The 24,160-nt window shown below is 56.2% G+C and overlaps 1 protein-coding gene across 1 annotated transcript; it reads left to right on the top strand.

The window, feature by feature from the left end:
* Positions 1-650: 650 nt before the first annotated feature.
* LOC143143367 (uncharacterized) lies at positions 651-23,397 on the top strand. The gene is given in 11 exon segments (XM_076304517.1): positions 651-746; positions 749-772; positions 774-953; positions 955-1,056; positions 1,059-1,114; positions 18,515-18,648; positions 18,748-19,089; positions 20,933-21,162; positions 21,258-21,588; positions 21,761-21,919; positions 22,341-23,397. Coding segments are annotated over 11 exon segments (1,779 nt in total). The 5' UTR covers positions 651-665; the 3' UTR covers positions 22,481-23,397.
* The last annotated feature ends 763 nt before the right edge of the window (positions 23,398-24,160 follow it).

Below are 24,160 nucleotides of genomic sequence, written 5' to 3'. Positions count from 1 at the left end.
GCTTTCTCTCTCTCTCTCTCTCTCTCTCTCTCTCTCGTTCTTGAGACAGCTGAAGTCCGATTTGCGGCAAACGACTCGACCGACCGACTGACCGCGGCGTCGTTTACGTTCGGAGACGGAATCATTGCTCGGGACGATTCGCGAAACGAAGGAGGGATTCAAAAGTTGCAAATAAATCTTCTCTTCACCCTTTTCGATCGAAAAGAAATCGATCGAAATCTTGTTCGTTGGATTCTCGAACCACGCTAATAACGTACGCGACTGTTTACTTTTTCAAATAATTTTGAAACATTTAGGGCGCCATCGTTCAATTTTTTCGTCGTTGGAGAAGCTAATTCTGTCCAATATTATTTCAAAACTCTTTAAATCGTTTTTGTAAATGTCGCGTACAGATCGGTGCGACTAAAAAACCGCAAGCGATAATGGTCGCGAGCAATATTCCGTCTCCGAAACTGAACGACGCGACGGTCAGTCAGTCGGTCGGTCGAGTCGTTTGCCCGCAAAACGGACTTCAGCTGTGTCGAGAACGAGAGAGAGAAAGCCTCGCGTTCGCCGTCTCTGTCGGCTCTCCGAAGCTGTCCGAAGCGCCGAGCTCATGGACGGACGACCGTACGTTGGTGTGCGTAATGGTGGGGGAAATTCAATATGGCGCCGGGTAGGTCGGGATGCTTTTTCTGGCATCACTGGCTCAGTCTTCGTCGGATCGCTGTAGGGTGTTTGTCGTCGTAGGTTGTGCGCGCGCGTTTAACCCTTGTGCGTCGATTCGGCGTGGGTTTTTCGTTCGCCTCGCCTCGCTTTTCTTCTTCCTGTTTCTTTCTCCTCTCCCCCTGCCGTCTTTTCTCGTGCACGAACGAAAGCCGGATAAAAAGTTATGTTTCGTGCGCGTGATGCAAGCTGCTCGTTGCGCAGCGAGTCGGACCAGTGGTGAAACACGGCCAAAAAGAAGAAAGAGAAACACTGTGTGCTGTTGTGCGTGCGCGGAGTGTGGGATATTTTGTTGGTTACTGCCGAGGCACGGAAGAAAACACCACACGAGCAAACACGAGAGGCATCGTGACACGTTCACTGGATACGTCGCGCGAGATATGGATTGGGCGGTGAAGGCACGCCGAACGTAAGTCTTGCCAAATTGAAAAAGAGACCAAAATAGAAAAGCGAGAACGCATACTAGTAGTACTCTTTGTAGGGCTTTTTTTTTTTGTCAGATATCATTTCGCGGCGCGTCTCTCGATTTCGGTAATACGTTCTCGAGTCACGCTCGAAACCGATCCTACTTGGTTCGTTCCCGTTTCTCCGATCCGAAGTAAGGTGTAGAATGGCTCGACGCGTAGAGGGACGATTTTGGTACTCGGTGCGTTCGGTTCGATCAGTGTTTTCGAATGTTCGTCTCGGTGTTACCGTCTCTTCGGTGAACGTTTTCTTCGAGCATCTTTCACGGTAAATTCTTCGGGTTCGTCCGAATCGGGTGCAGCGAAGGTGCATCGCGAATTCGCGTAACGCTCGGATCGATCGACTGTGTTCGCTTCGCGAGAAAAAAACTTGATGTCCGACGTCACTCGTGCTTGTGTCTCGAGGTCAGTGTTGTTTGCCCAGCCGTCTCGGCGCGGCGTATATAAATAAGGCATCCGCCTCTCGATGAGCCGATACGCGAGCAAAATAAGAGACCGTGCGTGTTCAACACGGGACACGGTTTGCGACACGCCATGCCTGCCCGTGGGAATCGCTCGACCAACGACGAAACCTACCGTCGATTCACCACCGTTTTAATTTCACGTGCTTGTCACGGATTTCTCGGTTCGTATCTCGAACGAAATTGCGATCTTCGGTCTTCGACCGTCGTGACCTCTGTCGAGATATTTTCTACGCGCTGTCGGTTACGTTCTTTTCTTCCTCTTCTTCTTCTTCTTCTTCTGCTTCTTCTTCTTCTTCTTCTTCTTCTTCTTCTTCTTTTTCTTCTTCTTTTTCTTCTCTCGTTACTTTCGAAAGCAACGGATATGTACCCAATATTGAACGATCGGCACGAACGAGCTCCTCTTGTCCGCGTCTCGATGTTCTTGCGAACGAAAACGCTATTCGTGTTTCTTACCGATGGAGCCCGCACACGTGGAAGTGTAAGTTCGATAACTCGTTTGTCCCGCTGATAATACAGTTTCAGTCGGAAAATCGATCGAATCTGCGGGCAAATTTCTTGCAAACCTCGACCGTGTGCGGACCGTTTAACACTGAATTCGCTCGTAACGCGGTGTTTCTCGTCTCGCTGGCAGTAATTCGATCTCCGGCACGTTCAACGCGTACGATTACTCGCACAGATCGTAGCCGCGACTCCAGAGTTTCCTTTCTCTCATTCATTATTCCCTTTGATTCTCACCGTTCGTTGCGTAACGCGCGATTCCGCGCAACAATGTCGCGCTGCCGAAGGACAACGTATAAAAAGGTGATCACCGTAGCTACGATCGGAGTCGGGCGTTGTTCGTTCCCCGGATGCGTCGAGACAACGCGTTGAGAAATTTCGCGTTGAATTCTCGCGGGGACGGAAAAGGCCGTTGAACGACTCGGACTCGCGGAACAGCTGCTTGTCGTTTAACGACGCAACGGAACGGCGAGCACAACGACGCGCTCGCATCCGATAAACGTCGGGACTATGTGCACGGTTGCGGGGGGGGGGGGGGGGGGTAGCGAATAACACGCTTGAGCGATCTCGCGTGCCAAACGAGTCGTAACGTGTTCGAACGCGAAACGCGTGTCTCTGTAGCTGATCGCAGCGTGGGTTGTCGGATCTGGCCGAAACAATGCGTCGCACGGGTTTCCGTTACCGAGTGGAGCAACGAGAGTCGCGAAGCTTTGGAATATCGCGCATAAAGTGAAAAAACGGTGCGACGTTGGAAACGTTGATACACGGGGTATCGTGAAAATTGGAGATTATTGCGAACCAACGAATCGACCGATGCTTGCACCGTCGCGTTTCGATGTACGTACACATTTACAACAGGATCGTCGTAGTAGCAGTTCGCGAAAGAAAATCGAAGAACCCGCAACGATCGTTCGGAACATTGAATTTCGATAGAAAAATTTTGGCGATAGGTTAGTCGAAATAAGATGTACGACGGATTCTTTTTCTCCCCGCCCGATCCAGCGAAAGCGGAGATGAAGAGTATCGAACTTGGGACGAAGCGATCCGTTTGGCCATCCGAACGGTAATACCGTCGTTGCGTGCAGTTGAATCGACCGGACGTCCCGAATTATACGGGCTGGTTCCAAGTTCCACGTATCGGTCTCGTACCGATATTTTTTCTCGGTAATCGAAATGTTTAGCGGTTGGATACGGTCGTGCACAATCGACGCGAATAACGTATCTCGCGATCAACGAAAAGGAAATGGAATTTTGTTCCGAAAGGTGGACGAGTGACGATCGAAAAATGGCCGGTCGTTCGAAGAACGGTTTCGTAGATTTTTCGGCGGTTCGAGCGATCGACGAGTAATTTCGGGCGATCGTACGTTGGGTAAAATTGCCGTAGCTGCGACGATCGTGAGAAGAGGATATTTTTTTCTGGACGCGAGGTCGGTCGACTGGAATATTCAAGGGAGAGAGGAGGCGCGCGCGAGGGAGAGAACGGTGCTCGATCGACGAGTGACGAGAGTTTACCGGGTGTAACGACCTCCACCTTGGGTCAGTAGCGTAGCCACCGAAACACGGATCCCTTCCTACTCTATCGCGAAAGGATCTCGTTCGAAACGGACGAAACTCTCCTCGTGGAATTGTTCGGTAGGAATTTGCTTGGACGTTTTCGATAACGGAAATCGGGGAGGAACGCGCGACAGTCGGAGCAAATTCGATGCAGAGAACGTTTTCGGTTTCGAACGAGTGGTACGAAAATCGCCACGAGGAGCCAGAGAAGATCGAAACGACTCGATTCCACGAGAGGAGAGAACGGAACGGAGAACTAGCGAAAGTTGGATGAAATTCAGCGGCAGAATTGCCGGCTCGAGGCGTGTTCCTCGTGACTCGAGGCTCGCACGCCAAAGACCGAAAATTCGCGAGAGGTTCTCGATATCGAACACCCGTTTTGTATTCAGCCAGGGGACTTCCTGAATATGATAATACTCGACCGAGAACGGTAATATTCGGCGAGTCCGTAGACAGGACAATGGTCTTTCGAGATACAAGCGTGACCGGCATGACGGGATCGGCTAACAGAGATCCATTTCCTCGAAGAAGCTTCGACTAAATAATAGCGACGAGGACGAGGACGAGGACGAGGACGACGACGACGACGACGACGACGACGACTACGACTACGACTACAACGACGACCACGTTGAAGGGTTCTTTGGTTATTCTAGCTGCGAGGCTACCGGCGCGTCTTCTTTGTTCGGTGAGTGGCTGCACGAAAGGCTGCAAGCACTTTTTGTCCGAGTGACCGCGCTCGCCTTTCGAAATTTCTCGTAAAGTGGACAGGCCGATAAGGTTCGCGAGGGTCTCTTCTTTTTCGCGAGCACCTGTTTCCCTCGCGAAACTCGAAGATTGCGGTGCTTTGCGCGTCTCGATCTTCTCGAGTGGTCTCTCGTGCATCCGACGATGCGTTTCGACGTTTCGCGATCCGAACGAACGCGATCGTTGCGCGATGGATATCTGTTCCCCGCGTGTCGTTCAAGGTTGATCCTCGATCGCGCGTAAACGTTTTCTCGCCGGACTTGGACGCTTTTATCGATGTTCGCGTCGAGGATTCTCGGCGATTCTTTTTGGAAGAGATTCGTAAATTTGGTTTTATCGTCGAACGGCGAACGAGGACTCTCCACCGTGGCCGAAGCGGCGCATTCGCGGTACATCGTCCCCTTTTTTTCCGTCGGTGGTTCGCGAAGACCTCGTCTCGAAATACAGAGCCAGCACCCGGTGCGGTGCGGTGCGGTGCGGTGCGGTGCGGTGCGGTGCGGTGCGGTGCGCGTTACACCACGTGTCGTACGGTGTGCACCGTTCCGTGGTAAACGAAACACCCCTCGAAAGGGAGGGAGGGATTTCCTTTTCGACCGCGGCGTCGTTAATTACGGAATTCGTAAAGCACGGAGGAGAGAACGTTCCGACGACGGGACAAGTGCTCTTCCGGTTTTTCCGAAAACACCGCCGCGCCGGTCTACGCGTCCTAAATTCGAAGCGGTGGCCATTTTTCGCCTCCGCCGAACCGGCAAAATCGATCGAACCGGCCGGCCGCTCGGCCGCTCGAGGGTACGCGGACGTTTCTTCCTTTCGAACGTCAGCGGACTCGCGTTGTTCGACTTTTGCGACCGAACACCGCCAAGAAGCTCCCGGCGGCGATCGCGATTGGGAATCGAAAACCGACACACCGATGGAGATGGTTCGGAAGAAAGTCGAGAAGAACCGGTCAGCGGGAGTCGACGCGATTACGTATTCTCGCACGTGGTGGTAGACTTTCTCCTTTCCTCGGTACTCGAACGGGATTGGGCAAAGATGGAACGAAGCGAGACGACCAAAGGCGGTACGGTACGGTGCGGTGCGGTGCGGTGCGGTACGGTGCGCGCAGCTTCTTCGGTCGCAGCTGCGAAGCTCTCGTTTCGCGCAAAGTTCGCTCGAGTTCCGTTTGGAGTATTCCGAGGACGATAGAATCTGCGCGCGCTTCGTTCGATCGATTTCGATGGGCCAAAGTTCGTCGAACGCGCGATCGATCGAAACGAACGAAACGAACGAAACGAACGAAACGACGTCTCGAGTTCGCGTTGGAGAAATATTTGCACCTCGACGAGTTCGAAAGTACCCCTGCGGTGAATCGGACGCGGGTCGATCGGCGCGTGCGATCTATCGTCGATTTTAAGGGGAAGACGGCGGCCCGTTGTATTCGCGTTAAAGTCACCGTCGTCGTATCCGCGGTTCGAAGGATAACGTTGAAAATTCGTCTCGGTCTCTCCGGAGTTGAATTTCCAACGAACGTTCGAAGCGCGGTTTCGCACGAGCAAGAAACGAGTCCGCGATCGACGCGAAATGATACCTAGGATCTATTGAACATTGTGTCAGAGATACGCGTGGAATGACTCCTCTTGTATTTTTTTCTTTCAGACTGGACCGTTTCGTAGCGAGCAAAAATGAAGACACGAGGTACACAGACCCCTTAGCCTATAACGGACGTACTATCATTGTAACCGTTCCCTTCGAGAGTCGCGCGGCTGCCGGACCGACTCGAGCGAATTCGTAGGAGATCGAAGGGATGCGCGCGACCTCGCGCAGGGGGAGGTATCGTTGCCTCGATTTTTCCTTCGAGCCTTTCGTGCCGCAAATTCCTTTATTTTTCAGTTTCGAGCGAAACCGTCGACCCGCGTCCGTGGGGATCGAAATCTTTCCCCGTGACTCCGTTCGTCTCGAAAACGAGTATAGCGATACTTTGAATTCGAAACACGACTCGTCGAGACGTTGCGCGTGCACGGAGATACCAACGATACGCGGCTAGAGCGGCAAAGGGGGTATCGAGTCTCTTCGAGGCGATCGCGGCGATCGCGGCGATCGCGTGGATCGCGGGGATCGTTGCAGCGTAAACGAGAACGATCGATCGGCGAAATCGTTCGTTTCGTTTTCGAGGAGACGAGTATCGCGCAAGCGCGGCGGTCCACTCGAAGCGATCGAGGTTTTCGGTTACGAAGAGATTCGTATCGTAGTTGGAGTTTGGTAAAGGTTTCGCCGTTAGTTTTCTCGAGGAGGGTGGTCCTTGGAACTGGTTGTTCGATCTTGTTTCGATCGATCGGGAGAGCGGGCGCAAGCGCAAGCGCAAGCGCGTCCGATACCAGGACCGTGTAGGAAGACTGGTGGGATCGAGGTTGGTCGTTGTAGCCGGATCGGGCGATTCTACGACATCCGGCGGGCGCACTGGCTCGTAAGGGGAGGAGAGGCGCGCACGGTGCACGGTGCACGGTGCACGGTGCACGGCGCACGGCGCACGCCCGATCGGGCTGCGACCGTCCCGTCGGTATCTCGAAAAGAGACGAATCGGTTCCCCGGGCTCCCGAAATAACCGGGTTTCGTCGTTGGTTCGCGAAACTTTGGCCATCGATCGAACCGGTCGTCGCGAGACTGGTCCACGGTGGCTGGCACCGGTCTCCTCGACGTTGCTACCATCGTCGAAGGAAAAAATAGTCGAACGAGTCGAAGAAAAGGAAGGAAAGAAAGAGAAAGGGAGAGAGAGAGAGAGAGAGAGAGTCGCTCGGGGAAAGGAGCCGACGACGATGCGTTTCGACGGTGGGCGTCGGTTTATATTTATGCGCGAAAATAGCGACGCTAACGGCGACGATCTCGTCGAGCAGGCTCGGTGGAAGCCGAGCGCGCTCTTAGACCGTGTCGTCATCGAGCAGCAGCTGTTTTCGTTCAGCCTCGCCCTTCTTAGTTGGCGACTTCCTTTGCAGCACTTTTAATTAACGTACACGAGGCACGCTCTTCTCCGGGCCTCTCCTTTCCTCGTCGAACGGCATCCTTCCACTCTCACCGCGGTCGGTGTCTCTCTCTTCCCTCCGTGGGGAATCGTTTTTTTTCCTCTCCTCCCGGCAGTCTGCCACTCCCTCGCGCTTCTTTCCGTCCCGGTCGCGAGGAGGCGAGCGATTTTCGAAATCTTTGCGCGCCTCGATCGACGCGAGAGGAACCCTCGAACCGTTCTCGACTCGCGGCGCTTCCGAGATTTTTCTCCGCGATATTTCAGCGAGGAAACGGAGGGAAGCCCGTTACCGAGTCGAGCTCGGCCTCGTCGGAAGGTGATCGTTTACCGAAGGGTGCTCGCGGGTCTTCGCGACCAACGAGAAGAAACACGGCTCCCGATATCCCGCCTCCCGCGAGACGAACCTTCGTTGATTAAACTCGGCCCCTTGTCGCGGGTTCCGCGTTAATCGCGTGCCGCTCCGGAGTACCGAACCGTTCTCCCGGCGAGAGCCCAATTCGATCGACGGTCCTCGAGGTGTCCGCGACCGGACACTTTCGGCACTTTCCAAGGATTTCCCGGCGAGCGGTGATCGCCGGGCGTAAAACGAGATCGATTTCGTCGGGCGAGATCCGCGAGCTCTCGCGGAGGATTCTCGAGAGCGTTATCTCGGGAGGTTTACGGCCGAGGAGAGATCTCGAAGCGCGCTCGTAACGAGGTCTAATTGGAACCTCGGGCCCTCGGCGTCCGTCGTTTAAAGACGGCTCGAGAACAACCGCGTCTCTCTTTCTTCCGTTTCGTTTCTTTTTCCAGTCGAGCGGGCAGCGGGCAACGGGCAACGGGCAACGGTCAGCGCCGCGCGCGAAATTTATCGATCCATTGGCGCCGAAACGGTCTTCCGGCTCGAACGAATTTAAATACAATCGCGTCGAGGAGACGGTCGGTTCGGTTCGCCCGTCGCTCGGTGACCCAGTGCGCGGACGCGAAACCTTTTTCGCTCGAACGAGGCTCGACGAAGAGCTTTTTCAAAAGTTTGCCGTCCCGCGAGCGAGCGTACGAGCGTACGAAACCGCCTGGAACGGCGGCAAGCGGGCACCACCGCGGCAACGAGTGACCTATTTGTGAAACTCGCGCGCGTCGCGTTGCCGCACACCTTTGTCGCGCGGGCGCGCGCGCGCGCGCTCGAATGTTACGACACTTAACGAATTACACGGGTCTCATGGCCGAGCCGGAGAAGGGCAGGGCCGTATCGCAGGGTTTTTCGGCGCGCGAGAAATACCTCGATCCCTCGAGGAGAAGCGCGCGCGAGATCGTCCCCTCTCGCGAAAGAAAACCACGACCAAAGGGACGAGAGTTTCGTTTCGGGGTGTAAAAAATTGAAAGAATTCGCGCTCGCGAACCGGATTCGGGCGTCCTCGATGTCCAAATTTACGCGTACGCTAGGCGTTCCCGCCGATACGAATCGTTCGAAAAACATCGGCTCCCGCGAGGAGAGTACGCGCTCGCCGAGAAATCGGACGTCGCGAGACCGCCGCGACCGTTCACCGTCGAACGCGGTCGAACGAAGCGAACGGCAGCCACGGGAGGAGGCTCGCGGCGCTCGCAACGCTGCCGCCAACCGAAGAAAAAATACGGGCGACGAATTACGCGAGACTCGATAGGCCTTTTATCGGCGCGTATATCGCGCGCTCGATAAAGTCGTTCGCGTCGAGGGCTCTGACCGATACCGGCTTCTGCGTTACTCGCGCCACGAAATCGTACAAAGGCCTTTGTACGATCGCTCGCCGTTTACCAACGTTATCGCGCGACCGAATTGCTTTCGGAGAGCTCTCGCGGATCGCTCTTCGAGAATCGTCCTGTACTCGACGATCGATGCAGCCGTAGCTAGCCCGGTTCTCGTGGAATATTTCCAGCTTCGAAAACGCGAAAGGGAACGGTGTGGCGCGACGCGGCGAGGCGAGGCGAGGCGAGTCGTGGCGAGTCGTGGCGAGGCGAGGCGAGGCGAGGCGAGACGAGGCGAACGGAACGATTCCGAAGACGGCCGAGAGGAGAGGCAAACGTCGATACGCGGGAGCGTATTGCGCAAGGCGATCGTCGTTCGCCGAGCAAATTGACATTTTCCGTGCGAACGGCGACTTTTGCGTACGCGAGGAGAGGAAGAGGCGAGACGCGAAGGTCGCGAGACTCTCCGACGAAGAAGCTTCGTAAAAGGCGAAGACGCCCGTCGCGCGTCGCGCGTTTCCAGAAATAGCGGGAGAGGTCCTTTGAGACGAACCCGCGACCCGTCGGGGAGGAGATTTCCGACCGGTCGGAAACTCATCGGGAACGCGTTTCGTCACCGAAACGTTCGACGAATTCCGAACGAGTGGCTCTCTTGCCGCTCGCGAGAGAGATCCACCGAACGCGTAGGAGGCGGCGACTATCGACGCCCGAGCGAATCTTTTTTCGAAAACAAAGACGTTCGAAAGTTGAATAACGCGCGGCTCGACGATGTTCGTTCGATGCCGTTTCTTTCTTCGTTTCGGAGGAAAGTCGTCGTCGCCACCGCCGCCGGAGGATCGATCGGTTCCCACGTTCCCGGGAGGCGGGCGAAATGCTCGAGAAAACGCGTTCCGATCGGAAAGAGAGACCCGGACTCGTTGGTCGCCGTAGGAAAAGATTCGAACGCGGGTGCACGGCTCGTTTGCTCGTTTCTCTCGGTCCCTCTCTCGCGCGGCGGTCCAACGTTCCCTTTTACGATTCGTTTTTATTTATCGTCGAAGCCGAAAGTCTGGTTCACAATGGTCCCGTACGCGGTATGCGGGCGTCGAGTCGTTGCTCGTTCCGCCCTCTGGGTCCTCCGTTCTTTCTTCTCCGTCGCGGAGGGACGAGGATAAACGAAAAATCGAATCGGGGGTCCCCCACCCCAGGTCCCTCCTTGCGAAATCGTTTTTCTGGCTCGCGGTTACGAGAACGGAGGACACGATGCCTATCTTCCCTCGAATTAGCATCCGGCGACCTTTTCGTTCGGTCCGGTCCGGTCCGGTCCGCTCCGCTCCTCCGCGTTGCCGATCTCGCTTACGAGCGAGTCGAGCGAGCCGACGTCGTTCGTAAATCGTCGGGGTCCCGGGCAGGAACGATCCGGTTTTTCCGCGAAAACGTTTCCGTTCTCGACGAGGATTCGAAAGGGAAACCGACGAACGAGGACACCGCGCGTCGACGAATCGAGGAGAAGGTTGCCGACCACGGTGAGAATAGAGCACGCGTACCATCGAGTGTTCGTAAAGGATCGGGTCGCGTTCGAGCCACGGTCTCGAGAAACGCGGGACGAAGAAGGAACCGGCACCGCGTTCGGTTCGTTCCGGACAAAGAGTACCAAGCTTCGGACGCTCGAAAGAATTTCACCGCGCAGAACGCGCAACGCGCAACGCGCGTTCGCGATAAAGCGGAGACTGTACGCGTCCCTCGTATCCGCGCGGTTCGTCCATGAAATACTTTCACCGGTTTCACGGCCAGCAGATACGTTTACGCGATGCTAATAATACCGCGCTCGCGGAGGACTCCGATTCTCTCCGCTCGATCTTTCCTCGGTGTCGCGTCGGCCCTCTTCCCGTTGAGCATCGACGCTTCGTTCGGTCGACGAACCCGTCGAGCGACGCGTCGTCGATCTCGACTTTGCGATCTTGACCTCGAACACCTCCTCCGAAATATCGGAGCCTCTTCTCCGCGGATTAGACGCGCGTTTCGTTCCTCGTTGTCACCGCGAAAGTGAGAGGATCGCGTCGCGGTACGGCACGCCGTTGCGCGGTGCGGTGCGGTGCGGTGCGGTGCGGTGCGGTGCGGTGCGGTGCGGCGCGGCGCGGCGATCGACCGTGACCTTTATCTCGGCCGGATAATTCCAAGAGGCGTTCGCGCGGACAATCGATACGCGTAATCGGGAAGAACGGCTCCGCGATGCGCTCGACGAGCAACGGGCAAAGGTGCGCGCGTCTCGAAAGACGGTTCCGAGATACTTTTTTCGAAAATTCGTCGAAACCGACGATGCAAATCCCTGTTTCCTTCCGACGTGGAATAATTGGCGCGCGCGACCAGGAAGAGGAGGGTGCTCGCTATTGTTGTCCTGGTAGCAGGATGCGTCAACGACACGTCGCCGCGTCGCATCCGCCGGAAGGAGCTTCTCTCTGTCTTCGACGAGGTCGCGTTCGCGTTCGCGTTCGAGAACGAGCGTCCGTTGCGTCGATACTCCGAGTACCGTTGGTTCCTTTCTCTTTTTTCTTTCTTTCTTTCTTTCTTTCTTCTCTCGTCGGACCGAGTTACCGAATTACCGAAGATCGAGGAGATTCGCAATGCTCGATTCCACGGACGGCGGCAACGAGATCCCGAAAGTATCGGTACCTTTCCGGAAACATCGAGGATTCGCGATTTCGCGGCGACGCGGCTTACCGAGTAACTTTTGGATATTCGTGGTCGCGTGCTCGTTGCGTTAGGTAACAACGAGCGGACAAACGCTCGTTCCACATTCTCGATCGGCCACCTTCGCGGCTACCTCCTCGCCTTCCTTTCCTAGCTATCCGCGGCGCTCCCCACCTCCGAGCGTTCGGCCGTCTTTCGCGTTGTCGTTGGTTGCGCAGTGGGGTGCCAAGGATGTGTGTGGAACCCGAGGCACACGGTGGGGTCTGGTACCGGACAAGGTCACGGCTACCAACCGCTGGTTCTCTCTCTCTCGCGCTTATACACACGCACAGGCGCGCACTCTCTCTCTTCCTTGCTCGGTTACCGGCGTGTGCACGCGGGCGCACCGGATCGTCGAATCCCTTCTTTCTCGACTCCTCGTCTCCTCGTTCCGTTTCGAGGCGGGCAACCATCTTGGAGAATGCGTACCGTCGTCGAATGCACCGCGAACAACGATAAATTATTTGGTCGGTCGCCTCTCACCTTCCAACTGTTACGGTTCCGTGGTCCGTTTTCCTCCGCTCGAGGTTCGTTTCGCTCTTTTCGCTCTTTTCGCTGTTTTGTCGGGCGAATCGTAGCGCGTCGCGGTTAAAATTCGGGACGATACGAGGCCCTCGTTTCGGGGAGTTCGCGACGCAACCTCGCGAATGGATCTCGGTCCGCGGTAGGTTTCGGAGCGTACTCGGTTCGATCGGTAAAATCGTTTTCACCGGTTAGGCGTTCGGTCGCTCGTGCTCCGGCCGGTCGGTTGTCCGTAAACGGAGAGCTCGTCGGGGCGAGTACCGAAGGGAAGGTAGCGCGACGCGAGTGGAACGGTCGCGAGCTCCTATCGCAACGATCGTCCCGATCTCGGAGTAACATCTCGACGCGGTCGGCGCACGGCCGCCGGAGTGGGGGTGCCGGAGCCACCTTGATCCGAGGGGGCGCACAGAGAGAGAGAGAAAACAATGGTGATTGTCTCGAAACGTTTACAGCCTAATTATGTGAACACGGACCGGAGTAACAATGCTATAACTCGTAACAATGTACGATTGTTCATTGTCCGCCTGTGCCCCTTCGCTTTTCTTCGCGTGCACGCGCAGCCTCCTAACCCCGTGCAACGTCGCGCGCGGCTCCCTTCGGCCCCCTTTTTTCGCGCGGATCGAACGAGTTTTTGCGAGAAACGCCGAGCGTCCTCGATCGCGCGAGAATCCGGAATAGCTTCGCTCCGAGGAAACCGATTCGATCGAGACGCGTTTCCGTCCTCGACCGGCGTCTTTGGTTCGCGCGCGTGGACGTTCGTCCGAAAAAGGTGTCCCTCGAAATCGGAACGCGAACGAACCTACGGGACGTTCGACCTCGAACTTTTCAGAGGTTGCTCGTGACTCGTCCCGCGGCTTCTCTCTCTCTCTCTCTCTCTCTCGTTTCGTCGTTCGGTCTCGGTCTCGGTCTCGGTCTCGATCTCGCAACATCCGGTCTGTCTTTCCAAGGCCGTGCAAGATCATCGCAGAAATCGGGTCGTTGAACCGTGCTCCGGTGATGCGCGCTGCGCCGTCGACGAAGCTGCTAGGCGCCAACGGGAGATAAACGCGCGCGCTCTGTGCGTCGACGGCGTCGGCGTCGTTCGATAAGGGCCGCGATAACGCCGGGGACTCGTTCCTCTCGGCGAGCGGCTTTCTCCTCGATCGCGCGCGCGGTAAAGCTTCCGGCCGACGAGAACGTTACCCGTGAGCTCGGTCTTGGACCACGTTTCCGATCGAAATCGATCGTCCGATCGTCCGAGCGTCCGAGCGTCCGAGCGTCCGAGCGTCCGTCCCCTACCGGAAGATACGTCACCGGTGCAACGCGGAGCTAAATTTCGAGCGGCTCGACGAAAAAGGCATCTGGAACGAGAAAAGTTTCGCGGGACGCGCGAGTATCCTCCTTGAAGGACACCGTCTTCGGGAACCAGTCTCGCGGCGAAAAAGCGAGACGAACCGAGCGGTGGCTCGTCGAGCCCGCGCGAGCGCGTGGTAATCCGTGAGCGGAGAAACGAAGCGAGCGGGAGGGTACGACGACGACGACGACGGCTGCCTTTCGTTTTTCCTTCGATGAGCACGGTCCTTGAGAAAATCTTCTCGCCTCGATTCTCTCGATTTCGTAATCGAGATCGACTCCTCGGCATCTCGCGCGACACCGTGCCGCTTTTCGGAGATCGCGAACGATCTCGCAAGCGAATCGAAAATACTCGTACGCTCGGCGAGCGATCGCGGAAGAGAGTCTCCGAAACGGAGGTATTATCCGTGGCTACGGAAACGGAGCAATCGAGCCGCGTGGCTCTATTACCGGAGCAACTTTCTCCTGGAAAGGTTTTCCTCGTACGAGTCCTCGGGTCCGTTGAACGGCATTCCGAAAGATTCGGGCCGACCGACTCCGTTACGAAATTTCTCGAGATAGCTCGTTCGAGATCCTCGATTCGTTTCCGCGCGTAGCTCGAACCGATGATCGATCGATCGATCCGAACGATTTCGGATTTGTTTTCCTTCGCGGAGATTACGGGACAAGCGCCGGATCGCGGTGCGCGGTGCGCGATTCCTATTGGACGCGAAGCTGGAATCTGGTCGCTCTTAAGAAATCCTCGTTGCGAACGTTGCCTATCGAGCGCGAAGGCCGACCGGCAAAAAATGCGGCTCGAGTCGGAAGAGTGGTCGTCTCGCAGCGTCTAGCGTCGTATCGCGTTCAACGGCGAAGCTGTGTTTCGCGAGAGCCCGATAATCGGCGACGAAACGGCGAAAGTAAGAGTAGCCGATGGTTCGGAACGCGTGCTCCCGAGGAGTCTATAAATGTAACTTTGGAAGGACGAGAATCGCGTTCTCCGAAACGAGAGAAAGGAACCGTTTCGCGTCGGGTGAGAGGCAGGCGACACGCGATCGTCCTAGGGACGGATCCGAGCGGGCTTAAAAATATCTGTCGGACGGTCCGGTCGGTGCACGTGCGGTCTCCGAGTCGCGAGGCGGTTCCCGAGAACGATGGGCCGATCTTTTCCGTAGCTCGGACGTGTTATCGGGCCGCGATTACTTTCGACGTCGGGGCTAAGGTGCGAGGGCTCGGTACCGGCGTAGATCGAAACGGAGCGATGATCGGTCGCGATCTCGGCGGAGAGAGCCGTAGCATTGTTTCGAGGCTCGTCGGAAAGGTGGTGTTCCGGGCGGCGAAATCCTTAAAAGGTCGCGGGAGAGCCGTCGGTCCGCCGGACAAAGGCGAGTTTCGCGCGTAAAAGGAGGCGGTCGCGCGGTGTTCGTATCGCGTTCCTCGAGGCTTCGTCGAAGCAGCTGGCGAACAGGTGTTGCCGACTGCCCGGGCTAGTCGCGCGTCAGCTGTTCCGTTTCTAAGCCGCGGTCCCTCGGTCGAGCCGGAACGCGCGAAACGGCGGCCGTTGGGTCGCTCGATCGTCGACGCGAACCACCGGCCGTGTCGAGTCTCTTCTTCGTTTTCGTCCGCAAGTACCGTCCCCGGTAACGCGGATCGGGAGAACCGTGCCGTTTACGATTCTTCGTTTCGCCGTACCGATCGTTCCCGCCGGCCGCTACGCCCGGGGGAAATCGAACGGAAAAGGCGAACCTTTTCGAGAGCCGTGCCGTGCCGTGCCGTGCGACCACCGACGCCCACCGTTTGCCAACCCGTGCGCGATTCGCGCGCTCCTCCTCGCCGATGTTCGATCGATCCGCCTCGTTGGGTTTCCACGCCGATAACCACCTTATCCTCGGGAAAAACCACGCCGAAAACCGCGGGGGGTGGTTTGCGCGCGTCGCGTGACCCCCGCCGATATAACTCGCAACGAGAAGTTTCTTTCCACGCGTTGGGGCGATATCGCGAACGCGGCCAACGACCACGAGAGAAGAGAACTCGAACCGCGAAAGAATTGACGCCGGTCGATTCGGGAAAGTGGAAGAGCGGGAAGTCGGGCCGGGCCGGTTGCTCGTTGGACGTTATCGGTTCGGTTCGGAGGTGCAGGCAGCGACGCTCGAGTCTCTCTCGATCTCCGTTTCTCCGAAGAAGGAGCGTCGTCGTTCGAGGGGTCTGGAGGGACGCGCGAGGGAGAATAACGGCGGTGGATTCGGGGGTTGGTCTCGCGTCGAGGTGGGGCAAAGGTGACCCCCGCGGATCAATACCGTCGCCGGTTTGGCGCCCTCGGTCGAGCTCCGCCGACCGATTCTCTCCAATTTCCTCTCGAAATCGAGCGCCGTTCGTTCGTACGTTCGTTCGTTCGTTCGTACGTTCGTTCGTTCGTTCGTTCGTTCGTTCGTTCGTTCGTTCGTTCGTTCGTTCGTTCGTTCGTTCGTTCGTTCGTTCGTTCGTTCGTTCGTTTCGCGAAATTGATTTCTCGTCGAGGATCGATGCGTCCAATCCGTCGGAGGACTCTTTTTCCCTGAAAGGAAAGTTGGACGCGCGAACGATGCACTCCGAGGGTCGGCTCGGTTGTTCCGTTATCGCGTCGGTTCCGTGAAACGCGTTGCCACGGTTGCACGCGCGCGTCGCATTTTCCGGCGCGTTTTCACGACGCGCGAAAGTGGTTCGGCTCGAGCGAGTGTAACGGCGAGCGGTTCGAATCGGCCGATGAGCGACGATGACGCAACGAAGAGCCCGACCGCGATTACGCGCGGTACTTTCTCCCGTTCCAGGGAAGCGTAATATCGGGCGGGATTAGTCGGGCCCGGTTAACGGGGGCTAAACGCCGTCCTCGAACTCGAAACGAAGCGTTCGCGGCCGAGCAGCAGCCGTGACGACGCGCGTTATGTTCCAGCGACTCGATGCCAGCCCGTCTTGCTCCGCTCCTCCGGCGCGGCAAATTAAATTCGTGGTTTCTCGACCGCGTTTCCTGTTCCGCGCCAACGCGACGTCGCAACGACTCGTTCGTTCGATCCGGCACCGGCGGCGACGACGACGACGACGACGACGACGACGAGAACGTGCACGGTCGTCGAGTGGTTCGTTCCCGGGCAAACGTTCGTCTCTCGGTATCGTTCGTGGATCTGGTCGCGCGATCCGCGACAGTCTCGAGAGGCCGAAAATTTCTTGGCGAGTTTCTCGCAATTTTTCTTCTTTTCTTTTTTCGCCGGCCGTGTAATAATCTCGAGCACGACCGAAGCCGAGCAGATCCAGGATGTCGGTGTCCGGTGTCCGTGGCCGGAAGCGAGCCGTGGCGAACGGATACGACGACCGAGCGAGCCACGGGCGGCGTTTGCGCGCGGGTTGCGTCACGAGTCGGACGGAAGAGACCCGGTGAAAAAATTCGAGCGGGCGACTCGTTCGTTTCTCCCGACGCGGAGGATTCCAGGTCCCGTCGAGGGTGATTCGCGAGACGCGTAACGGTCGGTGGGCCCGATCGAGAGGCGAAAGATCGCGGGCTGGAGGAACGCTTCTTCGAAGCTTTGTTCCGTCGCGCGAGGTTTCCCTTCTTTCCGTATCTCGCTCTTTTAGCCCGTTTTCTGTCTTTCGTCGAATCGAGGGCTCGCGATGCTTCCGAGAATACTCGCGGAAAGCTCCGTCATCGATCCGTCGAAGCCGTCGCAGCGGCGAACCCGGTTCCGATACGGCTTCCTGGGAGATACAAGAGACGCGCGGGCCAGTTTACGCGGAGAACCGAACGACCGTGAACACGATACGCCCCACCAATTTATCACGATACTGTACGACGCGATCGCACCGGCGATAAATATCGCGATACGCGAAGCGCGGAATTTAACCGTCGATGCGAACGGGAATTTCTTCCGATACGGTGAACGTAGTTGTCGCGGGCACGGGCACGGGCACGGGCACGCTTGCGCTTGCGCTTGCGCTTGCGCTTGCGCTTGCGCTTGCGCGGTGTAATTTCGATGTATTCCTCGGTCGACCGAACACCGTCCGTGCGTTTAATCGGCGTCGACGAACGCGGTTACCCGAGTCGGAAAAAGCAACGCGAAGTATCTGCGACGACGAGCACCGCGATCGATCGCCGATTCGATTCCATTTGCGAGCGCCGGAGGTTCCTCGGAGACCGGTCGACCCTCTTTACCGCGACCAAGTTCACCGAATCGGCGAACAAATATACGGATCGCCGGTTCGCTCGGAAGCCCGAGCTCGCGCCCCCGGTCGACGTTTCTGATCTCGACTGTACGCCCGAATAAATCGGATCTCGCGCAAATCCAGACCTCGAAGCGGAAACCAACAACGAGCGATTAGACTTTCGTAAACCGACCGTCGAAGGGAAAAGATAACGTTTCGCGACCGGGGGAACTTCCTATCGGTCGTTCGTTGGAATCTCTGCGAATCGGGACGAAAACGAAAGACGACCGTTTCTTGGTATCGCGCGGACCGCTCGCGCTTCCTTTCAACATGGAGAACCACGAATTCTTCGTAACCCGAACGCCTCCCTCGTTGATTTATCGGCATCGGAGGTGTGCGGGATCCTGAAATCTCGGCTATTATCCGGCCACCCCCGATCGATACGCGAAAGGTCGTCGATCGATTCCGTAATCTTCCCAATCTTTGTACCGTTTCGCACTTTTCGCCGGTACGACGTCGAACGCGTCGAACGCGTCGAACGCGTCGAACGCCCCTCGAGTCGACTCGAGACGAACCGTCGCTGTCCCTCGCGAGAAATCGATGTCCGTTGCCCTCGGTCGAACGAGGACAAACGAAACTAACCATGGTTTTTCCACCGTGTGTTCGCATTGCAGGTACAAAGCGAATCATTGCGTGAGCGGGGGCGGTAGCCGCGGAAACGGCGCGACTGGCGGTACCGGAGGCGGTCTAGGCAGCGGAGGCGGCGGCGGCGGCGGCGGCGGCCGCGGGGGTGGCAGCCCCGGTAGGGGCAGCGGCAGCGGCGGAGGAGGAGGAGGAGGAGGAGGAGGAGGAGGCGTTGGAGGCGTTGGAGGAGGTGGAGGTGGAGGTGGCGGAGGTGGAGGAGGAGGAGGAGGAGGAGGAGGAGGAGGAGGAGGAGGAGGCGGCGGAGGTGGAGGAGGAGGAGGAGGAGGAGGAATAGACAGTGGCGCGGTGCCCGCTGTATCACCGACCAGCGCCCGTCACCACCACCACCATCATCATCATCATCACTATCATCATCACATCGTGACAACGACTACCACTACCACGACGACCGCGACCACCATTACCGGTGGCACCAGGCATCACAGGCACAAGTTGCCTGCCGGCAAGCAGTGTACCGATCACCGTCACCACCCGCATCATCACCGACACCACCCACACCATCGCTCCTATCATCGGGGCATGAACATGGGCCAAAAAATTTCAGGTTAGGATCCCCGTGATAGTTTCGTTGCACCGGTTGAATGCCGATACGCGATGATTTCGGTGAGAAGGATTGTTCGCGGAGCGAGGTGTGGGGCAGGGAGAAACCAGTAGGAACGTTCGCTCGCGGTGCATCGTACCGGTTTGCGCGTGGAAGGTAACGTCGAGAGACGACGGCTAACCTTGTTTCGCGGTATCGGTGATAAGAAGATCGGGCGGGCTGTTTTCGAATTGGTCGCGTTACGCGGCATCGAATCGACGAAACGCTTCGAATTCGTTGTCTCGGCGATGAGTCCGATTCGCAGCGACGTTACCTTTTTTCGGAGCCCCGAGGCGAGGGAGATACGTTGGATCGAGAGGTAAACGGATATCCAGTTCGGCTCGCGCGCGAGTAAAGCTTTCGAATGTTTCGATCACGGACCGTAGAAAGGGGAACGTACCGAAATTTGTAAAGGAAGACTCGTAAAGCGTCCGGAGCCGCGACGGGCTGCGAAACACCGAAACCTCGCGCGGTCGACTCGCCTCGTCGGACTCGGTCCAGGGTCAAGGTCTCCGACCGCTCTCGATTTTACCTACCTGGTCAGGTAGAAGCCCGAACAGGTCCTTCGGACCGAGACTCTGTCTCTCCGGCGAGAAACGAGCTACAAAGTATCGAGTCGAAGCGAAAGTTCTTCTCTCCTCGCGGTTCCGTTTCTCCGGTTAAATGAAAACGAATTTACGCGGACGCGAAATTCTCGTCCTACGCGCTACGTCCGCGAATAGAAATCGACTCGAAGTTAAAAAGGGAAAGGGAGAAGAAACCGAGCGATGTTTCTCGGGGAGGGTTTTTTTTTTTCAATGTTTCGTTCGAAAACCGTCTCGGCGTCGCGACGGTGGCCGGTCGTCTCTTCGGAAAATTTGTCGCGAGTTTCAGCTGGGTCTTCGAAATTTACGATACGGATCGTCGGGGTATCGTAGATAGGAGAAAAAAGAAAACGTAACGGTGTGTCGAATTCGAAGGAGAAACGACCGGAGGGTCGACCGACCGGATATACGCGAGGCCGTGAAAAGGCCCTTTCTGTTAGTGGCCCTCGGCTTTTCGGGCACGAGAGACCTTTTGAAATCCTCGCGGTTCTTTCCAGAACCCTCGAACGCCAGCGGGAACAGCTGCCGGAGCAAATAAACCAGGATCCAAGGATATCGTTCCGTTCGACCCTATCTGTGGGAGGGGGGGCTTGAAAAACCTTAAGCGAAGCTTGCCGCGCCCGTCGATCGGTCGGTCGGTCGGTCGGTCGGTCGGTCGGTCGTTCGGTCGAACGGGGATGGAGAGACAGACCCTTCATTATTTTTCTTCCACTCTTTTTTCCCCGTTCCTCGACAAATATCCCCGGTCCCGACGCGTCTCTGGCAGGTATCCGACCGCACGATGTATCCCACGGACGAGTCTTGAATTATTAACGATCACGCGGAGATTCCCCCGAACGAAAATTTCGCCGAGTGGTTCGTTCGCGTTCCAGTCGGTGTATAGGTCGCGCGCGCGATACCGTCCGAGTCGAGTTCTCGAAATTTTCCCGTGCGTTTCTCCGAGCGACACTTGGTGAAAAGTTGCGTCGCGCGCAATTTGAATAGAATCGAGCCGAGTGCGTATCTCGATCCGCGCGGCAAGTGACGAAAGCCGTTGTACGGAAGCTGTTGGTACGTCCAGGTCTCTAAAGGGTAACCGTGCGGTCGTTGTGTAGCTGGTTTGTTCCGGTCGGTCGGTCGGTCGGTCGGTCGGTCGGTCGGTCGGTCGGTCGGTCGGTCGGTCGGTCGGTCGGTCGGTCGGTCGGATCTACGGTAGGTTATATTCGTGGACGTTTGTTCCGCAGGCGGTGTGAAGAGCGTGACGCGCGAGAGCGGACCTGGAACCGGTGGCGGAGTCGGCATCGGCGGTGTCGGTACCGTGGCGTACAAACCCGTGGTACCGAGGGAGTTGGCGCAAGATTTCTCGAGGCCGGCGCGCCTCGATGTCCTACTCGACATGCCGCCCGCCTCGCGGGAGACGCAGGTCCACCACAGCTGGAACGCCGACGACCGTAGTCTGAACATATTCGTCAAGGTGCGTAACGTTTCGGGGGCATCGCGGTTTCGATTCGAAGGAATATTCGGTACCGTTACCCTTCGAAACGCTCGCTTTCGGTTTCGATTTCGCAGGACGACGACAAGTTGACGTTCCACCGACATCCCGTGGCGCAGAGCACGGACTGTATCAGAGGGAAGGTAGGATACACGAAGGGTATGCACGTGTGGGAACTGTATTGGAGTACGAGGCAACGTGGCACACACGCGGTAGTGGGCGTCGCGACGGCGGACGCACCCCTCCACAATGTCGGATACCTGAGCCTGGTTGGCTACAACGAGTTCAGCTGGGGCTGGGACCTCGGTAGGAACAGGCTCCTCCACAACTCGAAAATCAACACCGGTAACACGTATCCCGCCCTCCTCAAGCCCGACGAAACGTTCATCGTTCCTGATAAATTCCACGGTGAGCCATACGCACGGTCTTCCGCTGTTGCAAAGAGATCTGCGGTAACCCCTGGTCACCCTGTTGACAATTATTCGGGGAAGGTATCGCTATCTTATCCTGGGTCGTAGCCGAGATGCGCCGTGCAACGGGACCCGCGTCTAATTCGAAACGATGCCTTACTTTCTTCCAGTGGTCTTGGACATGGACGAAGGTACGTTAGCGTTCGTCGTGGACGGTCAGTACCTTGGAATCGCGTTCGGAGGCCTTAAAGGCAGGAAGCTGCACCCTATCGTATCCGCGGTCTGGGGCCATTGCGAGATCACGATGAAATACATCGGTGGTCTCGATCGTGAGTATACCTTGGAATTGTTATCGTTCGGTCGTTGCTACGGTAGAGGCGAAAGATATCCGACCGCCGTGGCTCGCGATTATTACACCTATCGAATGAACAACGATAGGAAGAAAGCCAAAACCGACCGTGTCCAAACTGGAAGCGAAACGTTCGTCTTCGTTGAAAGAACCAGGGGGAGGATCGCTCCTCGATCGCATCGAGGTGTACGAATATTCCGACGCAACTAGTTCCACTGCGCGCTTTCGCGTTGAATCGTAAAAGTCGGAGGTCCAGTTGGGCAAATAAATCGTTGGAAAGTGGAAACGTGGCTGGCGGCGGCGAGGGGCAGGGCTGATGACTTAGAATGCCCGAGATCTTTCGCCTCTTTACCTTCGTCGATTTAAAGCGATAGTTATTAACGCAATTTTTATCCTTTTAGCGGAACCTCTGCCTCTTATGGACCTCTGTCGAAGAGTAATCCGTCAAAAAATCGGCAAACACAGATTGGAAGAGAAAATCCAGGAACTGAACCTGCCGCAAGCTATGAAGACTTATCTCCTGTATCGCGACAGGAGGTAACCACCGAGTGGTACCTCTGAAAAAGCTACCACGATTACGACTGTGAACACCGCCGCGCTATTATATCGATGCCACTACGACGCACAGGGGAACGCCCGCTACCCCGTCGCATGCCACCGAGCACAACAGCCCATAAACCGCTTACACGATCTATGGTGTTTAAATCCGTGTCAGGATAAGACGAGACGAGCACGGTCGTCGTCATCGTCGTCGTCGTTGTTGTTGTCATCATCGTCGTCGTCGTCGACGTCGTCATCGTCATCGTCATCGTCATCGTCATCGTCATCGTCGTCGTCGTCGTCGTCTTTGTCGTCGTCGTCGTCGCCGTCGTCGTCGTCGTCTTCGTCTTCTTCGTCCTCGTCCTCCTCCTCGTCGTCATCGTCATCGTCATCGTCTTCGTCTTCGTCTTCGTCTTCGTCTTCGTCTTCGTCTTCGCCTTTGCCTTCGCCTTCGCCTACGCCTTCGCCTACGCCTTCTCAGCACCTGTGAGTGAACGGCAAAAGACGACGATTCATTGAAGTAAATGCGTCTCCGATTTGGTTTGTCTTTCTGTTTCTATTTTTTTCTTTGTTTTTCCCTCTCATTTTGTTTTAATCAACTGGACCGTCGAAACTTACATATATCACGGTTAGAGTGTATTTCGAGTGACGTTTAGTGAAATTAAACGAAGAATATGTACATTTTGCGCGTACACGTAGCCGTGTACAAACTTTAATCGATGCAAGAAAACTAAATTACCTCGGTCATGTTACTTGAAGTAATGAACAAAGACAAGACGCGCCTAGTTAAATTTAGGACGAGCGAATGAAAACGGGCATTGACAGAATATATTCCAAACACTAATGAAAACTGTTAGCAAGAAAACCACGACGTTCAGAATGTTATACTATTCGTCTTGAACCGTTGCAAAGGTTCAAATGATGATGATGATGATAATAATGCTAATAATAATGATGATGATAATGATGACGTTGATGATAGTGATGGTGGTGGTGGTGGTGAAGATGATGATGCTGAATGATGATAATAATGATAATGATAATAGTAATAACGATGGTAATCGAAAATCGATGATAATGAGATGATGGTGGTGGTGACGGTGGTGACGGTGGTGACGGTGGTGACGGTGGTGACGGTGGTGACGGCGGTGGTGACGGCGGTGGTGACGGCGGTGGTGATGGTGGTGGTGGTGGTGGTGGTGGTGGTAGTAGTGATAATAGTGGTGGTGGCGGTGGTGGTGGTGTAGGTGGTAGTAGTAGTAGTGGTATTGGCGGCGGTGGTGGATGACGATGACGACAATGATGATTGCATTGGTGATGATGCTACTGCTGCTGCTGTTGCTGCTGTTGCTACTGCCGCTGCTGCTACTACTGCTGCTGCTGCTGCTGTTGCTGCTGCTGCTGCTGCTGCTGCTGCTGCTGCTACTGCTGCTACTGTTGCTGCTGTTGCTGCTGCTATTGCCGCCATTGCTGACGTCGCTGCCGCTGCAAATGTTGCTACTAATGCTGGAGCTGCGGCTGCGGCTGCTGTTGCTGCTGCTGTTGCTGCTGCTACTGCTGCTGCTGATGATAATGATGAGGATCATAGAACGGTGATGACAACAATGATGATGATGACGATATTAGTGGTGGTTGTGGTAGTGGTGATGATTATGATTATGATTATGATTATGATTATGAT

This window comes from Ptiloglossa arizonensis, chromosome 2, assembly GCF_051014685.1.
Source record: "Ptiloglossa arizonensis isolate GNS036 chromosome 2, iyPtiAriz1_principal, whole genome shotgun sequence".
NCBI classification, from domain to species: Eukaryota; Metazoa; Arthropoda; class Insecta; order Hymenoptera; family Colletidae; genus Ptiloglossa; species Ptiloglossa arizonensis.
Note: the sequence above shows the minus strand (reverse complement) of the source record. Positions and strands in the feature narration are given on the sequence as shown.